The sequence below is a fragment of the Electrophorus electricus genome, chromosome 11 (genome assembly GCF_041902795.1).
Source record: "Electrophorus electricus isolate QZ-2024a chromosome 11, ASM4190279v1, whole genome shotgun sequence".
Classification (NCBI taxonomy): Eukaryota; Metazoa; Chordata; class Actinopteri; order Gymnotiformes; family Gymnotidae; genus Electrophorus; species Electrophorus electricus.
In genome coordinates, this window is record NC_137507.1 from 7,981,237 (window position 1) to 8,000,000 (window position 18,764).

At 44.7% G+C, this 18,764-nt stretch overlaps 1 protein-coding gene and 1 long non-coding RNA gene across 10 annotated transcripts in view; one reads left to right on the plus strand and one right to left on the minus strand.

Moving 5' to 3' along the window:
* Nucleotides 1-566: 566 nt before the first annotated feature.
* si:dkeyp-38g8.5 (uncharacterized) lies at nucleotides 567-3,368 on the minus strand. Of its 2 annotated transcripts, XM_027021608.3 has the most exons (4): nucleotides 3,114-3,368; nucleotides 2,120-2,213; nucleotides 1,908-1,995; nucleotides 567-1,757 (listed from the first exon to the last, which is right to left on the minus strand). In XM_027021608.3, exons 1-4 carry the CDS (start codon nucleotides 3,193-3,195, stop codon nucleotides 1,086-1,088), a joined length of 936 nt encoding a protein of 311 aa, XP_026877409.2. In that variant the 5' UTR covers nucleotides 3,196-3,368; the 3' UTR covers nucleotides 567-1,085. The 2 variants fall into 2 exon arrangements, with proteins under 2 accessions (XP_026877409.2, XP_081579109.1); XM_081722983.1 differs by having other exon boundaries at nucleotides 1,908-2,213; nucleotides 2,313-3,368.
* A 327-nt stretch (nucleotides 3,369-3,695) lies between these two features.
* The window catches only part of LOC113584580 (uncharacterized), a 25,395-nt gene continuing 10,326 nt past the window's right edge, over nucleotides 3,696-18,764 (plus strand). For 5 of the 8 annotated variants that reach the window (XR_014125920.1, XR_014125922.1, XR_014125921.1 and 2 more), the window contains exons 1-6: nucleotides 3,696-4,237; nucleotides 4,405-5,130; nucleotides 7,142-7,242; nucleotides 13,594-13,655; nucleotides 14,317-14,450; nucleotides 18,672-18,764. The exon at nucleotides 18,672-18,764 is cut by the window's right edge. This is a non-coding gene — a long non-coding RNA (uncharacterized LOC113584580). Of the gene's footprint in view, nucleotides 4,238-4,404; nucleotides 5,131-7,141; nucleotides 7,243-8,150; nucleotides 8,475-8,584; nucleotides 8,600-9,405; nucleotides 9,421-13,593; nucleotides 13,656-14,316; nucleotides 14,451-18,671 lie in introns of those variants that run through there. The other 3 variants (XR_014125925.1, XR_014125927.1, XR_014125926.1) reach the window with 3 other exon arrangements.

Genomic DNA, 18,764 nt, shown 5'->3' on the forward strand with positions numbered 1-18,764 from the left:
TCTCTCACACATATCCACACACACACACACTTCCCCATTCAGCTGCTTATTCTTCACGATGTTGTTTTTTGGTTTTGTTTCTTTCTTTCCTTTCCCCCCTCACACACATGCACAAATGCAATAAACACTCATTACTTGCGTTCACACTTACACGTGATGGTAAAGCTCCGGAACGCTCACTGAAATTCACACTTCCGTGCATCTGAGCTGACCTTTGATAGGGTGAGCTCTAATGGACAGAGACATTCCTGCTCAAGCCTACAGTCGTCGGACACAAAACATGATAAACAAATGCAAATCCTGCCTTGCTGTCCTAAATACAAATACCTTTAGTGTTTCTACTTGTTGCCTCTTTGGGACTGGCCATGATAACCAGCCAAATAATGATGAAATATTTTTTATAAAGAAAAAAATTATTATATGTTGTTAATATTCATATAATTCTAACACGTTTTGGAAAATGTTCACCATACTAGGCAAAACCAAAGGAAGCTGGTGGTCAATGATTTTTTTGAAAGGTAAACCTGATTATCTAAAACAATAAAAGAAGCATTATAACACAAACATTTTGTTGTAAAGTCTGTATTGTAATATAAAATATATATATTCTGAAAACCTTTTTTTTTTACATGAACTGCAATATTTGGTATATAACTTTTTAAAATGTTGTTTAGACCATGATTAACAGCCTTTTAAATGAACACTTTAAAGTTATTGTACTGTGTGAGGGCACTGGGTAAGGGGGTGGGGCTAGATACTAGCAAGGCATTGTGTGCTTTGTATGGAAATACCACAATTAAATAAAGTTGTCTTGGAGACCTCTCTCCAAAACAGGTGGCTTAACGTCTTCATTGATCTTTTAAGCTGAGCGGAGAGATAGCTCAAATGTTGAAAGATTATTCCACGGGACAGCGCTCAAAATGCTTAAAACATCACATCTGTTTGTGCTCAGGACGACAAGGCAGCCGATACGTCCGAACTCGCAGCCTTCTGGCTCCGCCAAATAGCGCTACAGCAGAGCAAACAGCATCTCCTGCCTGAGGACCTGTAGAGGAAAAACGGAACTCCGCATTGTCCGACACTATTTAAAAGTTCTCTATGAGCTTTTCGAAGAGGTCGAGGAATTTTTGCCTCCTCTCGATAGACGCCGGTTCCATTTCCACATCTGCCAGCTGGTCGTCTCCGTGGGACCCGTCGCTCATGCCGCCCCGGCGCTGTCTCTCCAGGGCGGCCCTGTCCCGGTCCAGCCTGGCCCTCTCCCGGTCCATCTCTGCCCGCTCTTTCTCCAGCTGCGCTCGCTGGTGTTCCACGGAGGCTCTCTCTCTCTCCACAGCTGCCTTCTCCCTCTCCAGGGATGCTCTCTCCCGCTGCAGCGCGGCCAGCTCCCTCTCGAGCCCCGCCTGTTCCCGGTCCATCACCATCCGCTCCCTCTCCAGTGCGGCCCGTTCCCTCTCCAGGAGCGACCGCTCCTGCTCCACATCGTCGCGGTCGCTGCCGGCGTCCGCACGCTCCTGCGACGCTCCGTCCGACAGCGCGATGTCGTCGCCCTCCACGAGGAGCTCGATCTCACTGCGGTACGGCTCATGCGTCCGCTTGCGGGGCTTGTCGGGGCGGTAGTCACAGTCGTCACCGAGGGACGCCGTGGACAGGAGCTCTTCGCTGTTGTTCAGCCTGCCTTCAATGGCGTCCTCCATCAGGGAGAACCACTGCCAGTTGGTGGGGTTGACCGAGACCCCTGGCGGAGGGTTCTTCATTTCCTGATAAAAGAAACACTTTCAGACACTGAGCTAAGAAACAGGTGACCACACTAAAGCCCTACACAGCTACACTTGCAGTGAACGGGTTTTTAACTGTGACCACCAAGATACAAATATTAAGCTAGATGTGTTCTACACATGGTAACTCACCTTGTACTTCTTCTTGAGATTTTCCCATTTCTTTCTCGCCTGACTTGTGGACATCCTCCTCTGTATCCCCATCTCCTTCAAGATGGCCCTGTCACACCGAGCAAAGGGTAGAGCGCGCACGTGTGTGTGTGCGCGCGCGCGTGTGTGTGTGTGTGTTTGTTTGTGTGTGTGTGTGTGTGTGTGCATGCGTGTGTATGGACTGATCACATTACCTCCAAGCAATGACTGAAGTGTTTCTCTTCCCCGTAAAGAGGGCATCGTTAGCAGCACGTAACCTCACAAACTTAACCAGTTCAGCCTCAGACACTTAAGGAAATCAAAACATGGGAATGTTAAGAATCAAAGCATCACCATCATCAAGTATTAACACATTTAGCATTGTGTTCAGTTTAAAAGAATACATACACCAAAACGGCAGTACACATGATCTATCTTATCCAGCAGTAGATAAAACATGTCACTCTGAAGAAGTTTTGCAGGTTTTCCCATCATTCATGAGCGTGGACAAATGCATTTTCTCCATGAAGTAAATTAATGGATAGTCTAGTTTTAAATTCAGCCATAGCCACTTATGTTCTTGCTCTTATGTATACTTTTAAAAAGGTAGTGCCAACCAAATGGCAACTCTTCAGACAATACCTTAAATGCAAGAAAACACATATTGTAATGTGTTTGTTGATAAAAAAAAAAAAAAAAAGATCAGTTAAACAACATGGTCTGCTTCTTTTGGGATTTACATGTAAGTAGCTAATTAACTGTTCTAGTTCTGAACAAAAGGCTTTTGCTTTATAAATCAACATTTTTCCTTAGTGTTTACATGGGAATAAAATACTGCACATGCCAGCTAGGGTAAATGAAATGTGATTTGTGGGATATTATTAAGATTACAGAATATATTCCATCAGTAAACAAACTATTCTCTAACTTCATTATGAATCTGCTTTTTACTGTTTAGTGTTATCTGGTCGGAAAATGGGTAAGGGTAATGTAAACAGGGTAATGGTAATGTAAACAGAAACGTATAACCGTCCCTGCAGTGAATACAAATATGACACAACGTGATCATTTTTCTGCTACTGGGCGCAACTACACACGATCTAACGAGAGACGATGCGAGCAGGAGCGCAGCGTTAGGAGGCGAGGCAGCCCTAGTCTCCGCGCGCTTGGACACACCACGGGCTACTGCGCGGGATCACGCGGACTTACACCTGTACGTGAAGTCTGAGTGCATCACGGCGTCTGCGCGGTCCTCGGGCGCCGTCTGCACCACGTACAGCGCGTGATCCATCTCTCAAAGTCTCGCCGGCTCGCGCCGCGAAGTGGACTAGTGTCCAGGACGAAGGGCACTTCGACGGAAATGGACGCTCCTCACTTCCGCCTTTTTGAGTGCGCGCTTCACTCGAACACGAACGCGTGCGTTTGAGCGAGAAAAGAAAAAAAAAAACACGCCCGAAGCGCCTCGATAATCACGCGGGGCGACGCGGGACTGGCTGTTCGGTCGGTATATCGCTCGTTTGCGGCTCATTTACGAGCGCGTTTGGCGCGCGACGTCCGCGTCACGTTCCCTCTCCAAAAACATAGGGGGCGGCAGAGAGCGCGAGGAGCGGAAGCACGGCACGTGACTGGTTGCGCACCAACAGCGTCACTTCCTCTACACGTGCATAAAGACGGCATACGTCACAGGCACGGCATAACGTTCGGGAGACGTGTGTGTTGCGGTGTTGGTTTTCTGCTACTTTTAAAACATTTTTTGAAAAGGTTTGTTCACAGTGTTTTAAGGACCAAACCTACCGAAGGACCAGGACGTTACTGGTGATACTGGTGTTACTGGAGACATGTGTGCTGAAGCCATGGTCGCGGAAGAGCCCAAGCCGTCCAAACCGAGGAAGAGACGCTTACCGTGTTCGCGCGGCGAGGACGCGCGGTGCGAGAGGCGCCGGAGGGTGCACGGGAGACCGTCCGGGACGTCCGCACGCTGCGCGGGTCCCTCTCTGAGACCGGCGGGGGCGATGGCGCCGCGCAACACTACCCAGTACCTGATGGAGCTGGTGTACAGGGACCTGTCCAGGGGTTCGGCCCGGTGGTGGGACACCCCGCGAGGCGTGTCCGAGCTCTCGGGGCAAAGCAACGGAGCGTCTGCGCAGGCCGAGCGCCTTTATCCTGGCGTTTATTCGTCACCGCGTAGTGACGACGAAATGATGGACTTCCAACGACGAGACTTCGAGGCCGTTTTCTTCCTCAATGAAATATGAGTCGTCTCCGCCGCGCGAGTTGGTGTCGAAGACTCACCGAGCCGCAGAACTCGCGGGCTCGCGGACTCGCAGTGACGTGTGCGTAAATATTGTGAATGTTCGTCGTTGCCGGTACTGAGCAATGTCTTGTTCAAACGCCGAGTTGTTGACGGCGTTCGTCTTTTCACACTTATCTTTTTTTTTTGTTTGTTTGTTTTTTTACGCACTGAATAAGGGTTCATTTCTCGGCTCTCCTTGTCTCACAGCCACGCGCGGACTCCGTGCGCGCGCAGGGGAAGCTCGTCGCCCTGCGTCACAGCTGCCCACGCGGCCTGAGCCCTGCTCGGAGCCGTGACCGACAGGTAAACCTGTTCCTCCCACAGGTATACATGGTCGCTTGGAAAAGCAAACAGAACGATGACCCGTAAATGCGGTCGGCTGTGGAGCTTGTGAAGGTTGTGCATTGTGTGTTGTGCCGTGCGGTTGTCCATCAAGTACATTTGTGTTCAAGAGAGTTTTCAGGTTTGTTGATGCGTCATTGATGGCGGTCCGCTGAACTTTGAACAACGCGGGCAGGAGGAAATGCAGCCGAAAGGCTCCCTGGCACCGGACGCGGGGTAACATTCTCCTGCAGTGGTAAAATGTGATGCTTTTGAATGCTGTCAACTGTCCTCAGATATTGAGTCGCTGCTCCTGTCAAGTGACTTGGTTCTTGGGAGCGCTGCTGTGGAAACTGCTGTGCAGAAGTCCGGCTTCCTGCAAATGAAACTTGTATTTTCACTTTGATTTACTAAACTGAGTAATTAAACATTTATTTTGATAACATCTGTTTTGGTGGTTTTCTATGAGTGATCTTTTAAATATCTCTTAAACCATATGATGAAGTCTGGGGGAGGGGTGGAAGAGGTATTTCCTGATTGACTGCGGGGGAGTCCAGAGGGAAGTCCCATGTATACACTGAATGCTGGGGAAATTCTATAGCAATTTTGCTGGTAAGTGACTCTAGAAAATGCGTGATTCCTCCAAAAGGCAGGTGAAGTTGGTGGTTTGGACGAGTTCGTGCTCATTGGCTGCTGCCAGTTTTGTTTGGATTAGTAGAAATGGGTGATGCAAAATATTGGCCCTTTTTCCATGTCAACGTGTTGATCTAGGAATACTGGCAAAATGGGAGTGCGTGGCTTACTGATGTTGCTGTAAACATTGATCAACTGGGCCCAAAGGGTTGTAATTGATGGCCAGTTTACAGGAGAGCACAAATTTCAGCCATAGTGGGGTTTTTTTAATTATTTGGTAAAAATTGGTTTCTGTATCTGTTTTGCCACTGGACAGCATTCAAGTTAATTTGATTAACTTTAAAGTTACTTTTAATGTAACTTTTCACCTAAGATGTCACACACCCCGACTTAAAACCTGCAGCTACTCAAGAGGAGTCTAGTTTGAAGTTGAGTGGAGTTTTTTTTTTGTTTGTTTTTTTTTTTTTTTAATTATTAATGTAATGTATGCAGTGGCTGCTCTGAGGGGTACAGAAGCATGGATGGTCCAAGTTGTACTGAACAAAGGTTGGAATAATTGTAAATTTAAAATCAGCTTCTGACTTGTCCTTTTCTACTTACAGTTGCTGTGGCTCTGCGATAAGTGAGAGCTGTTTACTTTTAGCCCACAAGTTAAAATGTGGGAAGAATCTCGCCTGTCAGGTTCTCGGATAAATACCTTCACTTAGCAAATAGCGCCCATCTGACGTTTCACATCTTGATGGAAATGTTTGTCCCTTCAGATTCCCTTTAGTTCTGTTACTTTTAATTCTGTGTCGTCGTCCGCCCCCTAAATAAAAAGCGTATCTGAGGAAAAACTAGTTTCTTGGCAGGATACACTCGTGCGTCTGTATCAAAGCGTAACACGTTTGGGCTGTACTGTGTAGCCCGACTCCTCGCCACTAGAGGGCGCCAGATCACTACACACCACATGCTCCTTATTTTAAGGATATCTACGTGGTGTTCATTTTTCTCTTTACTCGTCTTGGGGCAGGTTTGTTTTTTTTGAGACGGACTAGGTTGGAAGGTGATTCCTTATCTAGTGCATCAGCTGGTGCAGTTGTAGGGAACACAACTAGACTTTTATAATAAATTATATTTGAGCTTTTGGGGTTAGAAATGGTGTGCTAGAAATGGGTAAAGTACAATTGACACCTCCTTAAATAATTTCGGATGACCGTTAGAGGCTGTAGGGATGGCTTTATATTTAGGCGTTTTTTTAGCCGGGGGGTGGATGATGGTACTTTAATCTTTATGCATCAGAGTCAGTTTCCATATATGTTAAATTCACAATATTCACTTATTTGTAAGTGAATAACACTGTTATTTCGGTCTTCAAGTTTCTACAGTTTAAGAATTATGACCTGCTTGATGTCAACCTGTCTACTGCAATAAACATCCATTGACTGTCTCAGAGGAGACTGAGCTTGTAAAAGTCTTTGGTACACACTTTCCTGTATGACTGGAGCTCATGGATCAGCAAATCCTCAATAAGAAGACAGTATTTCTTTGATGGCTTTGCATATGTGCCATGACAGGTGTACTGTTTTTACCAGAATGCACCACTGGGTGGTGCTGTGCTACCACAGTCTATGGGGCCAGCAGGCGTTTCTTTTAGTGTCTTTGGGGGTTGGCATGAGCAAGGTGTTGATTGTCCCAGTGCTACATTTAGACCGTCGCGTGTGGCATGTGTCTTAGAGGGGCACGCGGGCTTGTGCTGGCTTTTAAACTGAAGTGATGGGCGGCAGTGCGGACAAGCTAGGACAAACCACTCCAGTTACACAGACAGCGAGGACATGTGCTTCCTTTGTGGGTGTGTGTGTGTTTCAGTAGTGCTGCATTGATCTCCTCACTCGCTCTGATCAGCCTCAATTAGATCATGGTTAAAGCCTGACACTGAGACAGACTGAATGAAATGACACCAGTTCATGTCTGTTCTGACACCTCTGTTCCTCTCTGCTCTACCCTGCAGTCTTTTCAGTACTGAAACTGTAGAAGGCTGTTCAAACACCCCTCCCTCCCGCCCGATGCTTCCTCCGTCGAGGTTGTCTCTTTTGTCGGTTCTTCATGCCGGTAAGGTTTCCTCTGTGGCTCTGTGTCAGGGGTGATGGTCAGAGTGGCTCACCTGCTGGAAATCTAGGGGTGGGTGTGTGTAGGGCATGATGAGATCTGAGAATTGTCTGTTGGAGAGTTTTGGTGGGTTGTGAAACGGCGGATTGGTACTGTGTTAATATGTCGACATTTGGTTGCACATATAAATGCCTTTACTACTGCACACTGTATAGCATAGAGATCAAAACAGGGTCCAAAACTCTGCTTTGATTACACATGGGATATGTATTTATTCAAATGCATACTTTGACAAATATTTCACTGCAATCTAATTAGGAATTGCATTATAATTATATAATTATAAATTATTTAGATTGCATGTACTGTGGTCTTTGTGGCAGTGATCTCAGCTTCCAAAAAAACGCATCAATATTGCCTCTAAAATTACATCATCATAGTATCTAACATCTGGACCATTTTGGGGGGGTTGTGTTTGTGTCAAACTGGATTAACACTGTTACCTGACCTTATGAGATGCTATATTACAAACATGTAATGAGTTCAGCATCCTGATGCCTAACAGAATGAGTTACACTGGCTCTCAAATCACCTCATGAGTTCCCTGTATTCCTTAGACTTCATTTTAAGATCCTCTCTGCTGGTCATATTTGAATGCTTGGTAGACATGTTCCACCTAGGTCAACCAATCAGCAACCAGTAGCATGGGGGCCACCCCACCCCTTACCTGGCTGAAGAGGGGCGAGTCAGGATCAGTTTGTAGTTACTAATGCTGGAATTCACTACCCTGAATTTCTAACTGCTACTGACACTTTTAAAAAGCATCTAAATAATATTTGTTCAATATTACGTTGTTGTTATCATGATAAATCAGTTTATGATTACTTAAAAACGTTTGTGACTACTTGCAGGACTCGGAGATAAAAAAAACCCCCCAAAACAAATAGAGATGGTCGAGAGATTCTCACCTTCACTAAGACAGGAAGTGGCAGGTTCATGTGCAACGGGGGGGGGTTGTTGGACACTGACGCTGCTGTCCGGTCTGTTCGTCCACGCTAAAGGTTGCAGAAAGGTCACCTTGTGCATGTCTGCTGGGCTGTGATAAAAGCAAGACCCTACTGTTTTGCGTCCTACTGTTCCTGTGTCTGACACCTCCATGCCTCATGGAACAGGCCCGCAAGGCGGGCGGGGCTACAGTAATCCATCAACATCCGTTTAAAGAATTATTTATTAAAGTATGCATGTTTTTTAAAAGAATGTCCTCATATGCATAACATATTGTATCTACCATTGTGGACCTACCAAACATGTAGAGTGTGTCATTGTGTGTACTTCTTTTTAACAGATCTTACAATTCTGCAAGTTTGTATTTGCTGCTCAACATAATATCATATCGAGTAATTATTCCACTCCATTTGAACCAGCTGTGGGGTCGTCGTTTCAGTTCCAGTTCACTTCTGTAAATATTGCAGAGTGTTCGGTGCACAGCCAACCACACCCCACTGGGACGCCCGTGGACGCATGCAGGACGATGTAGAAAAGCTGAAATGTTTTAAATAGCACAGGATTTAACTGTGGAAAAATAGGTCTAATCCATCCTGTTTAACAGTAAAAACTGTTGAATCAAGATTAACCTTGTAAAGTCGAAGTTATAATGAAAAATGGCATTGATTTTTGATTTTTTTTTTTTTAATTTAAAGAAAAATACCAAGCATTCACGTCAATGCAAAAAATCATGTCTGCCAAAAGGATCAATACTGCAGCCATTGCCTGGTTAGGTACACCATCACGATGGCTCAGGAGTGTGTATAGGTTTCTTGCAACAATATTTACCTGTTTGAGTCTTTGTAGAAGCATGAAATGAGGATAGTAAGTCTAGCAGCTGAAATGTGTCTGAGTGATGTGACCTAATTGGAGCCCCGCAGCCTGTTTGTCCCAAGTGTTTTATGGGCTCTGTGCACAGAAACTGGGGCATGAATGAGGAGAGTATAGGCTCTGACGTGAGCCCCCCCCTGGGAACGTCCACCGCCGCCCCATACCACTCGCTATTGCCACCTTGCCTCATTAGTCTAGCCAGGCACAGGCAGTACCGCTGCACGTTACATTTATTTTAGGCCCCTCCTTTTCCCCCCAAGGTGCCAACATCCTACTTCCTGTGTTTGTCAGGAGGAAGAAAGACAGACATGATTGGCCCGTGAGTTGGCGCAGATGGGAGAACGTGGTCGGTGTAGAGTGCGAGGGCATGGCAGGCCGTGCTGACAGCCCCTGCTTAAATGTGTCAAGGACGTTGAAGTCACAGACTAGGATGGCTTAACTGTCGAAGATCCGAGGCCAATAGCTAAATATACAGTTGTCAGAAATGAATGATTGACATGTTTTAGCACGCACCCAACTTTGTTGTGTGCTCATGGGTTTGCTCCATGTAGGGCATCGGGGCATCTTCAGTTTGCTGCTGAAGTTCACGTGCTAGCCCACTCCTACTTCCTGCTGTGTATTAGGTGGCCAGGTTTTCCAGCCATGCTGTAGATGTACCTTACAGAAAATGGGCTTTATGGGTAGGTTATGTGTCTCATACCTGAAGTGCTGGGATTATGTAAGGGTGCCCAGTATTCTTCCTCGTATTTGTAGTGGCTTGGTAGAGAATATTCCTAATTCAGGTTTCCACCTTTTATGTTGGTGATACAGCTATTTATTGTTGGGCTTCCATGCTTGATAAGAACTTTGGGTACAGGCAATGTAATATTTATAGAGTACAGAGTTGTTTTGAATGCAGACTTGAGGGTTTTTGTTTTTTTTCTACCTCTTTGGAAAATACTGCAAAGTTGATTGGACTCCAGAGTTAACTGGCTTGCTCTGTCAACATGACAGCTTAGTCACTGTTATGTTGTTATTTATCCATTTAGGGAAATGGCGTTATTGTGTTTTTATTTCCTAAAAATGCTTTGAAAGTTCACACTGAATAGGTCAAAGAGGCCTGTATGTTTTCTCCTCCCTCAACAATTAGTTTAAAGCCCATTTAAAGTTTTTAAACAGACTGGCTTTAAACCTCAGATCTTTGTTACTCTTGTAATTCTACTATAAAATCATTATTGTACTCTTTGTACTGTAATTGTTAAGCAGAATGTGAAACATTTAGTATATTTTGACTGTAATTGTCCCGTTGCTGCCTTCCTGGCCAAGTCTCTTATAGATTACAGATTTATTTCTCTATGGGACTTATATGGTTAAATAAAGGTTAATAAAGAAAATACTCTCATCATCTGGTCCACTCTTCACAGCCTCTGACCTTTCATCTCATTTCATTAGCAGACTCTCTCTCTCTCTTTCTCTCTCTCTCTCTCTCTCTCTCTCTCTCTCTCTCTCTCTCTCTCTCTTTCTGTCTCACGCGCACATATATATATGTTTGACGTGGAACGGCCGAGACGAGAAAGCACATGCGCCGTCTACCAGAACCTGAGCAAAGAGCCAAACCATGGCGTGTGGCCCCCTCCTCACACATGACTGAGCCTGAAAGAGCTATTTACACATGACTGTTTGCATGGAGAGAGAGGGCAAAAGGAAAGTGCCGTGTACGTCAGTCCATGGTCTGGAAGAGAACAGTCAAGTTAACCCACTTTTATCTACTAAACTGGAGAATGCAAACACACCATGCTGGTGATGTCCACTCTGCCTTCTGCTGCCTGTCACAGAACCCATCAGAAGACAGCCACTATGCACCTCTGGCCATCATTTACAGTGACTTACAGTTATGACTGAGTACAACTTGAGTAACTGATAATCGTAAGACAAATTCCATAAATGTAAATGTATTTCAGGATGTTTCCTGAATAGTGAAACTGAAATAAAAGTAGAAGTGGTTCAGTACTTGACCCAAGGGAAATAACGTGGAACTAAGCTGAGTGACGGACTTCTTCAATTACGCACTGTGCCAGTTTCTATGCCAAATATAATTCCATCTGTACTCACTGCCCTTTTCAGGTATTTTTAATATTTCCATAAACTCATATTATTACTCGGCTAAAATAAGAACAATATAAACCAACCCAATAAAGGGCCACATTTAGCAAAACAAGCACATCAAAACTATTTTTCATAAACAGTTTTACATAAAATCAAATTTTAAAACTATGATCAAATATTTCTGCCAATTTTCACTCGTTTTATCGTGTAACTAACCACTGTGCACAATCTGGAGTGTGGAGCTGGTTAATAGTTACTGTAGGTTTCAGTTTTACCCCCTCACAACCCCCTATACACACCTGCTGGTGTCAACAGAACGCCAGCAGGTCTGCCTTCCTGTCTCGCTCTCTGTGGCGGTATTCATCGCTCCCACACACTGACCTGGCTCCATTTCCTTTCTTGGAAACCAGAAACACACCCCCACTCTTCCTAGAATAGGGCCATCACAGTCTTAACAGGAGTTTCCATCTGAGTGGGAGGGAGACGGCGACTGTCGAGGAAGAGCTAAAAACACTTGTTGTGCAGACGAGGTCTGGGAGTGTCACCCTGCTTGTGGTCAGCAGTAGTGGAGAGTGTTCTCACCTCCAGACAAGGGAACGGCTTCCTGAACCAGGGGAGAGCTGACCTAATGTTAACTCTAAGTCTTAAAGTTACTGCCTCACATTCTGTGCCATTGGCTTTTTATTATTGTGAAAGGTAGTCTGACCAAGTTTGGCCAATATGTGACAGTTGTTGTGTACTACTGGTATTATGGAGTAATACTCTTCTTTAGATAACTGTGTGTGTGTGTGTGTGTGTGTGTGTGTGTGTGTGTGTGTGTGTTAGAGTAAGTGGGAATAGAATAAAGAAATAGAATATAATGTGGTTTTATCTGACACTTATTAGAAGAAAAATGCACTACATTTTATTCAGAACCTTTGAATAAACTAACGTGGTGTTTTGGGCATCTCTCCTGTGCACACACCCCAAAGGGAACATTTCATCCAGCATCCCTGTTGACAGGTGAGATAGAAAAAAATCCAAAACATAACTGAGTTTATTTAGTTGCGTGAACTCTCAGCAGTGGTATTCTGACTCAACTCCCGTTAAAGAAGTCTCATTAGCCTCGTTAGAAGGCTCGTTAACCTCCTCTAATTACCTACAGCCGTGCGTCTGATGTCCCAGACACCTCCTTCTACCAGACTGCCTTCTTTACTCTGCAGCCAGCCAAGCCGAGTCTGACTTCAGCGGAGCTTCTAGGACTCTCAGAAGACTGCCTGTTCTAGTACCCTCAGTGTGCTGTCTCTCAAAGTGCTGCAGCTCCAGTTCTGGCTCAGCAGTCTAATGAAAAGTGAATTGCACCAAGCCCACAATGGTCTTCTCTCACAGTCTCCCATTCAACAACTAGAGCAGGGCAGCCATTTAAGTGATGCAGGGCAGGAATCCAACACTTCTCTTCACTACAGAACTGATATCATCACAGTTGTCTAGGGTTCTCTACATTATTACAGTTTTCTAGGGTTCTCTACATTATCACAGTTGTCTAGGGTTCTCTATATTATCACAGTTGTCTAGGGTTCTCTATATTATCACAGTTATCTAGGGTTCTCTATATTATCACAGTTGTCTAGGGTTCTCTACATTATCACAGTTGTCTAGGGTTCTCTACATTATCACAATTGTCTAGGGTTCTCTATATTATCACAGTTGTCTAGGGTTCTCTACATTATCACAGTTGTCTAGGGTTCTCTATATTATCACAGTTGTCTAGGGTTCTCTATATTATCACAGTTGTCTAGGGTTCTCTACATTATCACAGTTGTCTAGGGTTCTCTATATTATCACAGTTGTCTAGGGTTCTCTACATTATCACAGTTGTCTAGGGTTCTCTACATTATCACAGTTGTCTAGGGTTCTCTATATTATCACAGTTGTCTAGGGTTCTCTACATTATCACAGTTGTCTAGGGTTCTCTACATTATCACAGTTGTCTAGGATTCTCTATAAGTTTTTTTTTTTCCGTCCTCCCCACTGTTCTCTTTCCATTCGCCAATGTTGCAGAGCCTTGGGAACGGTTTCTATGGTGACCGTAACTGCAGCCAGAGAAGGCGGTCTGAGGAAGGGATGTGTTTCTGGGAGAAGGTGACGTCGTAGTCCTGATCTGGCTACCTCCTCCCCCTTAGCTGCTTGTAATCTGTCCAGACCTTAAAAACAGAGTAGTCAAGAGCCTGCCAAAAAAAGGCCGTTCGGTTCTGCCAAACCATTCTTCCAATTCCTGGTTATTTTTCACTGATAACCATTACACTAATTAAATGACGTACTTAGTCTCACCAATCCCCATGCACGGCAGGCGACTGATGGCCAATTGTTCTTAACTCTGCTCCAGTTCACACCAGCCTTTTTCTCTCTCTGCAGGTATGTCCATTTAGAGACGGAGGGCATGGCTTTGGCAATCTCTTTTCCTTTAGAAGTTGAAGGTAAGCTTGTATTTTTGCTGTGGGCTAAGCTGACACACTGTGGGGTGAATCACAGCACCCATTTTGCCCTGTTCTGCCCCATTTTACCCCATTCTGTCCCATTCTGCCCCTGCCATTGTGCCTTTCATTAAGACCTTTTCCTGTCAGAGTGTCTGATTGTTTCCAACCTATGCAGTTTTTAGCACCACTTTGATTATCAGACATTGTCTGGTAATGGGTCAGTACTTTGAGCTTAGGCTGCAGTTTGCTCAAATATATTTCTATTATTTTCACAATGTTAAAATCAGTACAGTCAGCCCATGCATGCATATAAGTTTGAAAAGCTAACCTATCCTTTAAGAGTGTGGAGCCTCAGGAGGCGTGATCTGATTATCTCTTAAGTAGGCCACTGATTTGATTTTCCAGTCAGAGAGTTGACCACATGTTTATGGTTTAGCTAACTACCATGGTTAAATGGGTTATTCTGATTGGGCAGATCGGCTGGTGCGGGCGTGTATGACTTTGGTTACCACTGATTACAGTATGGTTGAAGCTACGCTTGTGGTTTTTCCCTAGCATAAGACCTTAAATGTATGCAATACATTTAAATGGATTCATTGGCTGTTAGGGGGTCAGTTGCTAAGTACATGGAGTAATTTTAGATATTACTGTCCTACTTCAGTTTCTCCAAAGGTCAGTGCAGGATGACCAGTCCAGTCACATGGTTTGAGAGCTTTGACCCTGTAAGATTACCACTGAGACACCGACTGGCAGGTTCATCAGAGCGCTTGGCCTTGGACGCCTAAGAGAAGTAATGTAGGTATCAGAACATCTGGGGGACATATACCTAATACATTCAACGTCCATATGCACTGCAGTTTAGAAGTAACTAGATTGGGGCACTTTCGGGTTGTTGTTGTGATGTTCTTTCTGTATTCATCTAAAAACATTTGCTATAGATGATTTGTTTATAATTTAGCCCTACATAATTACTAGGTTACATGGAAATTGTAGAGTTACTATAAGCAGCTGAAATACAGAATATCAAAATGTCAAATTTAATTTGATTATATATATATATATATATATATATATATATATATATATATATATATATATATATATATATATATATATATATAGGGTGGAGCCTGTCAGATTCACAATCCTTGAATAGTGGAAACCCAAAATAATTGGAGAAATGTCATATCAGTAAAGCACACATTAGGCTGGTGCAAACCAACAAAGAAGCAATAGTGCACGTGTGAGCTTAGCACGAGCACGGCTGTTGGCCGGATGAGGAATACTAGAGCCTAAACCAAGTAACAGGGATCCAGTGTTATGGTTGCTCCTCCTCTGGTGTTGCAGTTCCCATGGCGACGCACTGCCATGTGCTCTGTTTTGGTGTCGGGATGTAGACATCAATGATAATGTAGTCAACATGTAACATAGTGTAATGTGATCATGTAGACAATACTGTGCAGACAATAAGAATAATCCTGCCAAAAAGAATACCGATCAAGACAGAACAGGAAGTCCAGAGTGGTCTGACAACGACTTAGACCGGACAGGCTAGGTTAGGGCTTGATTAAAGGACACAAAATGGCACAAAAGGACGACTGGCCTGCAGACGTCTGAGACAAAGCTTCACAGACAGGTGAGAGAAATTGATTGCACCAAAATAACAGAATGAAGAAACAGTAACTGGAAATATCCCTGTTTATTCATTGCAACATGAAATCACAGTCTAGACTTTTTTTTAAGCGTGCAAAATTGTCACATGGAGCTCAGCTGTAATCTCATCCAAAGGCCTGGCTGTTAACACATTAAACACACACAATTATTGTAAATGGCTTCTGTGCTCCTTGTTGGTGAACTAGAAGTGAATTTTGCAGTGGGCTGAAGATCTAGTCTGTCAGCTCCACATCACGCATACGTCACTGTCTATAGGTAGGGTGTGACCCGTGCGGGAGGGAGTCAGTGTGCTTTTGGTCATTCGGTGTGTTTTGATTTGGAACGAGACTGGAGTGAGAGAATGTTTGTGCAGGTGAAAGGAGGGGTAATTGGCTTCTGTCAACAGGGCCTTGTGAGTTTTGGCAGAAGCTAAATAAAATGGAGACGCAATCAATACTGACGGACAGTGCCAAGGACAGGCCAACAGACCAGTGTTCTCTCTCTCTCTCCCTCTCTCTCTCTCTCTCTCTCTCTCTCTCTCTCTCTCTCTCTCTCTCTCTCTCTCTCTCTCTCTCTCTCCAAGTCAAGTTGGATTTATTGGCATAAAAGTAAAGTTTTCCCAAGCACTGGAAGTTCACTTTCAGAAAATTAATTAACTTTAATATATTCAAAAGCTGATCAGTAGCTGCGTTAATAAAAGTAACATCAGCAATTACATTTACAACAAAACAACCACCACCACCAATAATACTAATCATTTTAATAATGATCATAACCATCACAATAGCAACAGCAAGAGTAATAATAATAAACAATGCTTACAGTATTAATGCCAGCTAACCAGTCTTTATCTTTGTCTCTCTCTCACAGTTTCTTTCTCTGTCTATCTTTTTCTCTCTCTCTATCTCTGCCACTCTCTCCCACTCTCTCTCTCCCTCTTTTGTTCTCTCTCTCCCAGTCTCTCTCTGTCTCTTTGTCTTTTTGTCTATTCCCCCCCTCTCTCTGTCCCTCTCCCCCACTCTCTCCCTCTCTCTTTCGCTCTCTCTCTCCCTCTCTCTCTATCTGTTTCTCTCCCCATCTCTCTCTCCCTCCCTCCCCTCTCTCTCTCTGACTCTCTCCCTCTCTCTCTCTGTCTGTTTCTCTCCCCCTCTCTCTCTCCCTCCCTCCCTCTCTCTCCCTCTCTCTCTCCCCCCTCTCTCTCTGTCTCTCTCCCCCACTCTCTCCCTCTCTCTCTCTGTTTCTCTCCCTATCTCTCTCTCTCTCTCTCTCTCTCTCTCTCTCTCTCTCTCTCTCTCTCTCTCTCTCTCTCTCTCTCCCTCTCTCTCTCTGTTTCTCTCTCCCATCTCTCTCTCTCTCTCTCTCTCTGTTTCTCTCCCCATCTCTCTCTCCTTCTCTCTCTATCTGTTTCTCTCCCCCACTCTCTCGCTGTCTCTCTCTCCCTCTCTCTCCCTATCTGTTTCTCTCCCCATCTCTCTCTCTCTCTCTCTCTCTCTGACTCTCTCCCTCTCTCTCTCACTCTCTCTCTATCTGTTTCTCTCCCTATCTCTCTCTCTCTCTGTCTGTTTCTCTCCCCATCTCTCTCTCTCCCTCTCTCTCTGTCTCTCTCCCCCACTCTCTCCCTCTCTCTCCCCTCTCTCTCTCTTTGTTTCTCTCCCCATCTCTCTCTCTCTCTCTCTCTCTCTCTCTCTCCCTCTCTATCTCTCTCTATCTATCTGTCTCTCTCTCTCTCTGTTTCTCTCCCCATCTCTCTCTCTCTCTCTCTGTTTCTCTCCCCATCTCTCTCTCTCTCTCTCTCTCTCTCTCTCTCTCTCTCTCTCTCTCCTGCTAGTCACTGCTGTACAAGCCTCCATGTTCTCATTCATCACTCTGGGTCTCACACTCTGCAAGCTGCTCCCTGTCAGAACTATCTCACTTATAGATCTGTTTACATCACACACATACACACCTCATTGCACACAGACACATTAACACATGTGCTTAACCACATGTCTAAACATCAATATTTTGGCTTTTTTCTTTATCTTCTGTACAATGGAGTCAAATGACTAACGTTTCCAAAGAAGGATGTAGTTCATGTCCCAAGCATTTACTGTTCCTAGATCTTACTTACCTTCTAGGTGTCCGAGATAATGGCAGGCAGTCCGATGATAAGCCCTTATTCAGTTATTTTTTGTGGTTTCCCAATGTACTGTTGCTTTGAAGAATAATTCTTTGTCATCTACATTACTACCTGTAGCATTTCTCACCATTACCATGGCAATTTCACCACAGACGTGGGAGACCAATGATGCCAAAAAGTACCCATGGTATGGTCAGCAAAAAACTGACATTCTATAATTCACTGCTGAATTTACACCTGTAATGTACAGACAAATGTACCCCTACCGGTCTACGCTGCTGAATTTACACCTATAGTGCTGAAAGTCCACTCACTACGGTCGTTTTTAGTCCAGCTGGACACAAGCGAACACTCTCTGGGTTAAAACAAATGTCCGGGGGATTTTGGTGCACACACTCGCTGTTTGGTCGGAACTCTTCTCACAGCAGAGTGGCTCACACGCGAGGGATCAGCACATTTCATGCAGTGCCCACCACCAACACCACGTGTCTGCTGTTTGTGCCAACTCCGTTATGCCTTACCCATGCCACACACTCGCACGTGCATCCTGTTCAACAGAACAGTGTTAAGTGTGTTAGGATCCCAGGGTTCAGCACACCTCGGAATATGATTCAATTTAAACAACTGGGACTCATGCCAGTTTCCCAGCAGGTGCATCTCCCTGGGCGACAAAACTCGGGCCTATGCATGCCGTAGCGCTCAGGCTGCTTTTTGAGGAGTCATTTCACTTCCATGGAACCACAGCATGTGGCGAATAACACACAATTCCTCGCAAAGCTAGAAAGGGGGCAGAAGGGGCTGTCTGTTAGGGCTCTGTGCTGGCTGAGTGTGTGTCTGTGTGTGTGTCTGTGTGTGTGTGTCTGTGTCTGTCTGTGTGTGTGTGTCTGTGTGTGTCTGTGTCTGGGTGTGTCTGTGTGTCTGTGTCTGTGTGTGTGTCTGTGTGTCTGTGTGTGTCTATGTGTGTACGTGCGAGCATGCACGCTAGTATATGAAACGTGCTTTCTGCAGAAAAGCCTGTGCAAATTTTCTTACATGTTTTGTACACATTGCTATAAACTGCTATTAACTAATAGGCTCTTCATGATGGGGCATAATTGGAGAAAATTAGCTGTCTGTCACATGCCACATCTGTAAAATAAACTTGACGCCCACGTTCGGTGTACTGCACTATGAGTGGGCTCGAGAATGTGGGTTTTTCCAAACGTGATACCATCTGCAGTGCATTCATCTGTCCTCTGTCCTAGACATTCAAAAAGGCCATCAGGGACATGAACGCCAGACCACCGGAAGGGGATGATGGGAAGTCTGCTGTTATAAGTGATCGGGCAGTTGCTGTT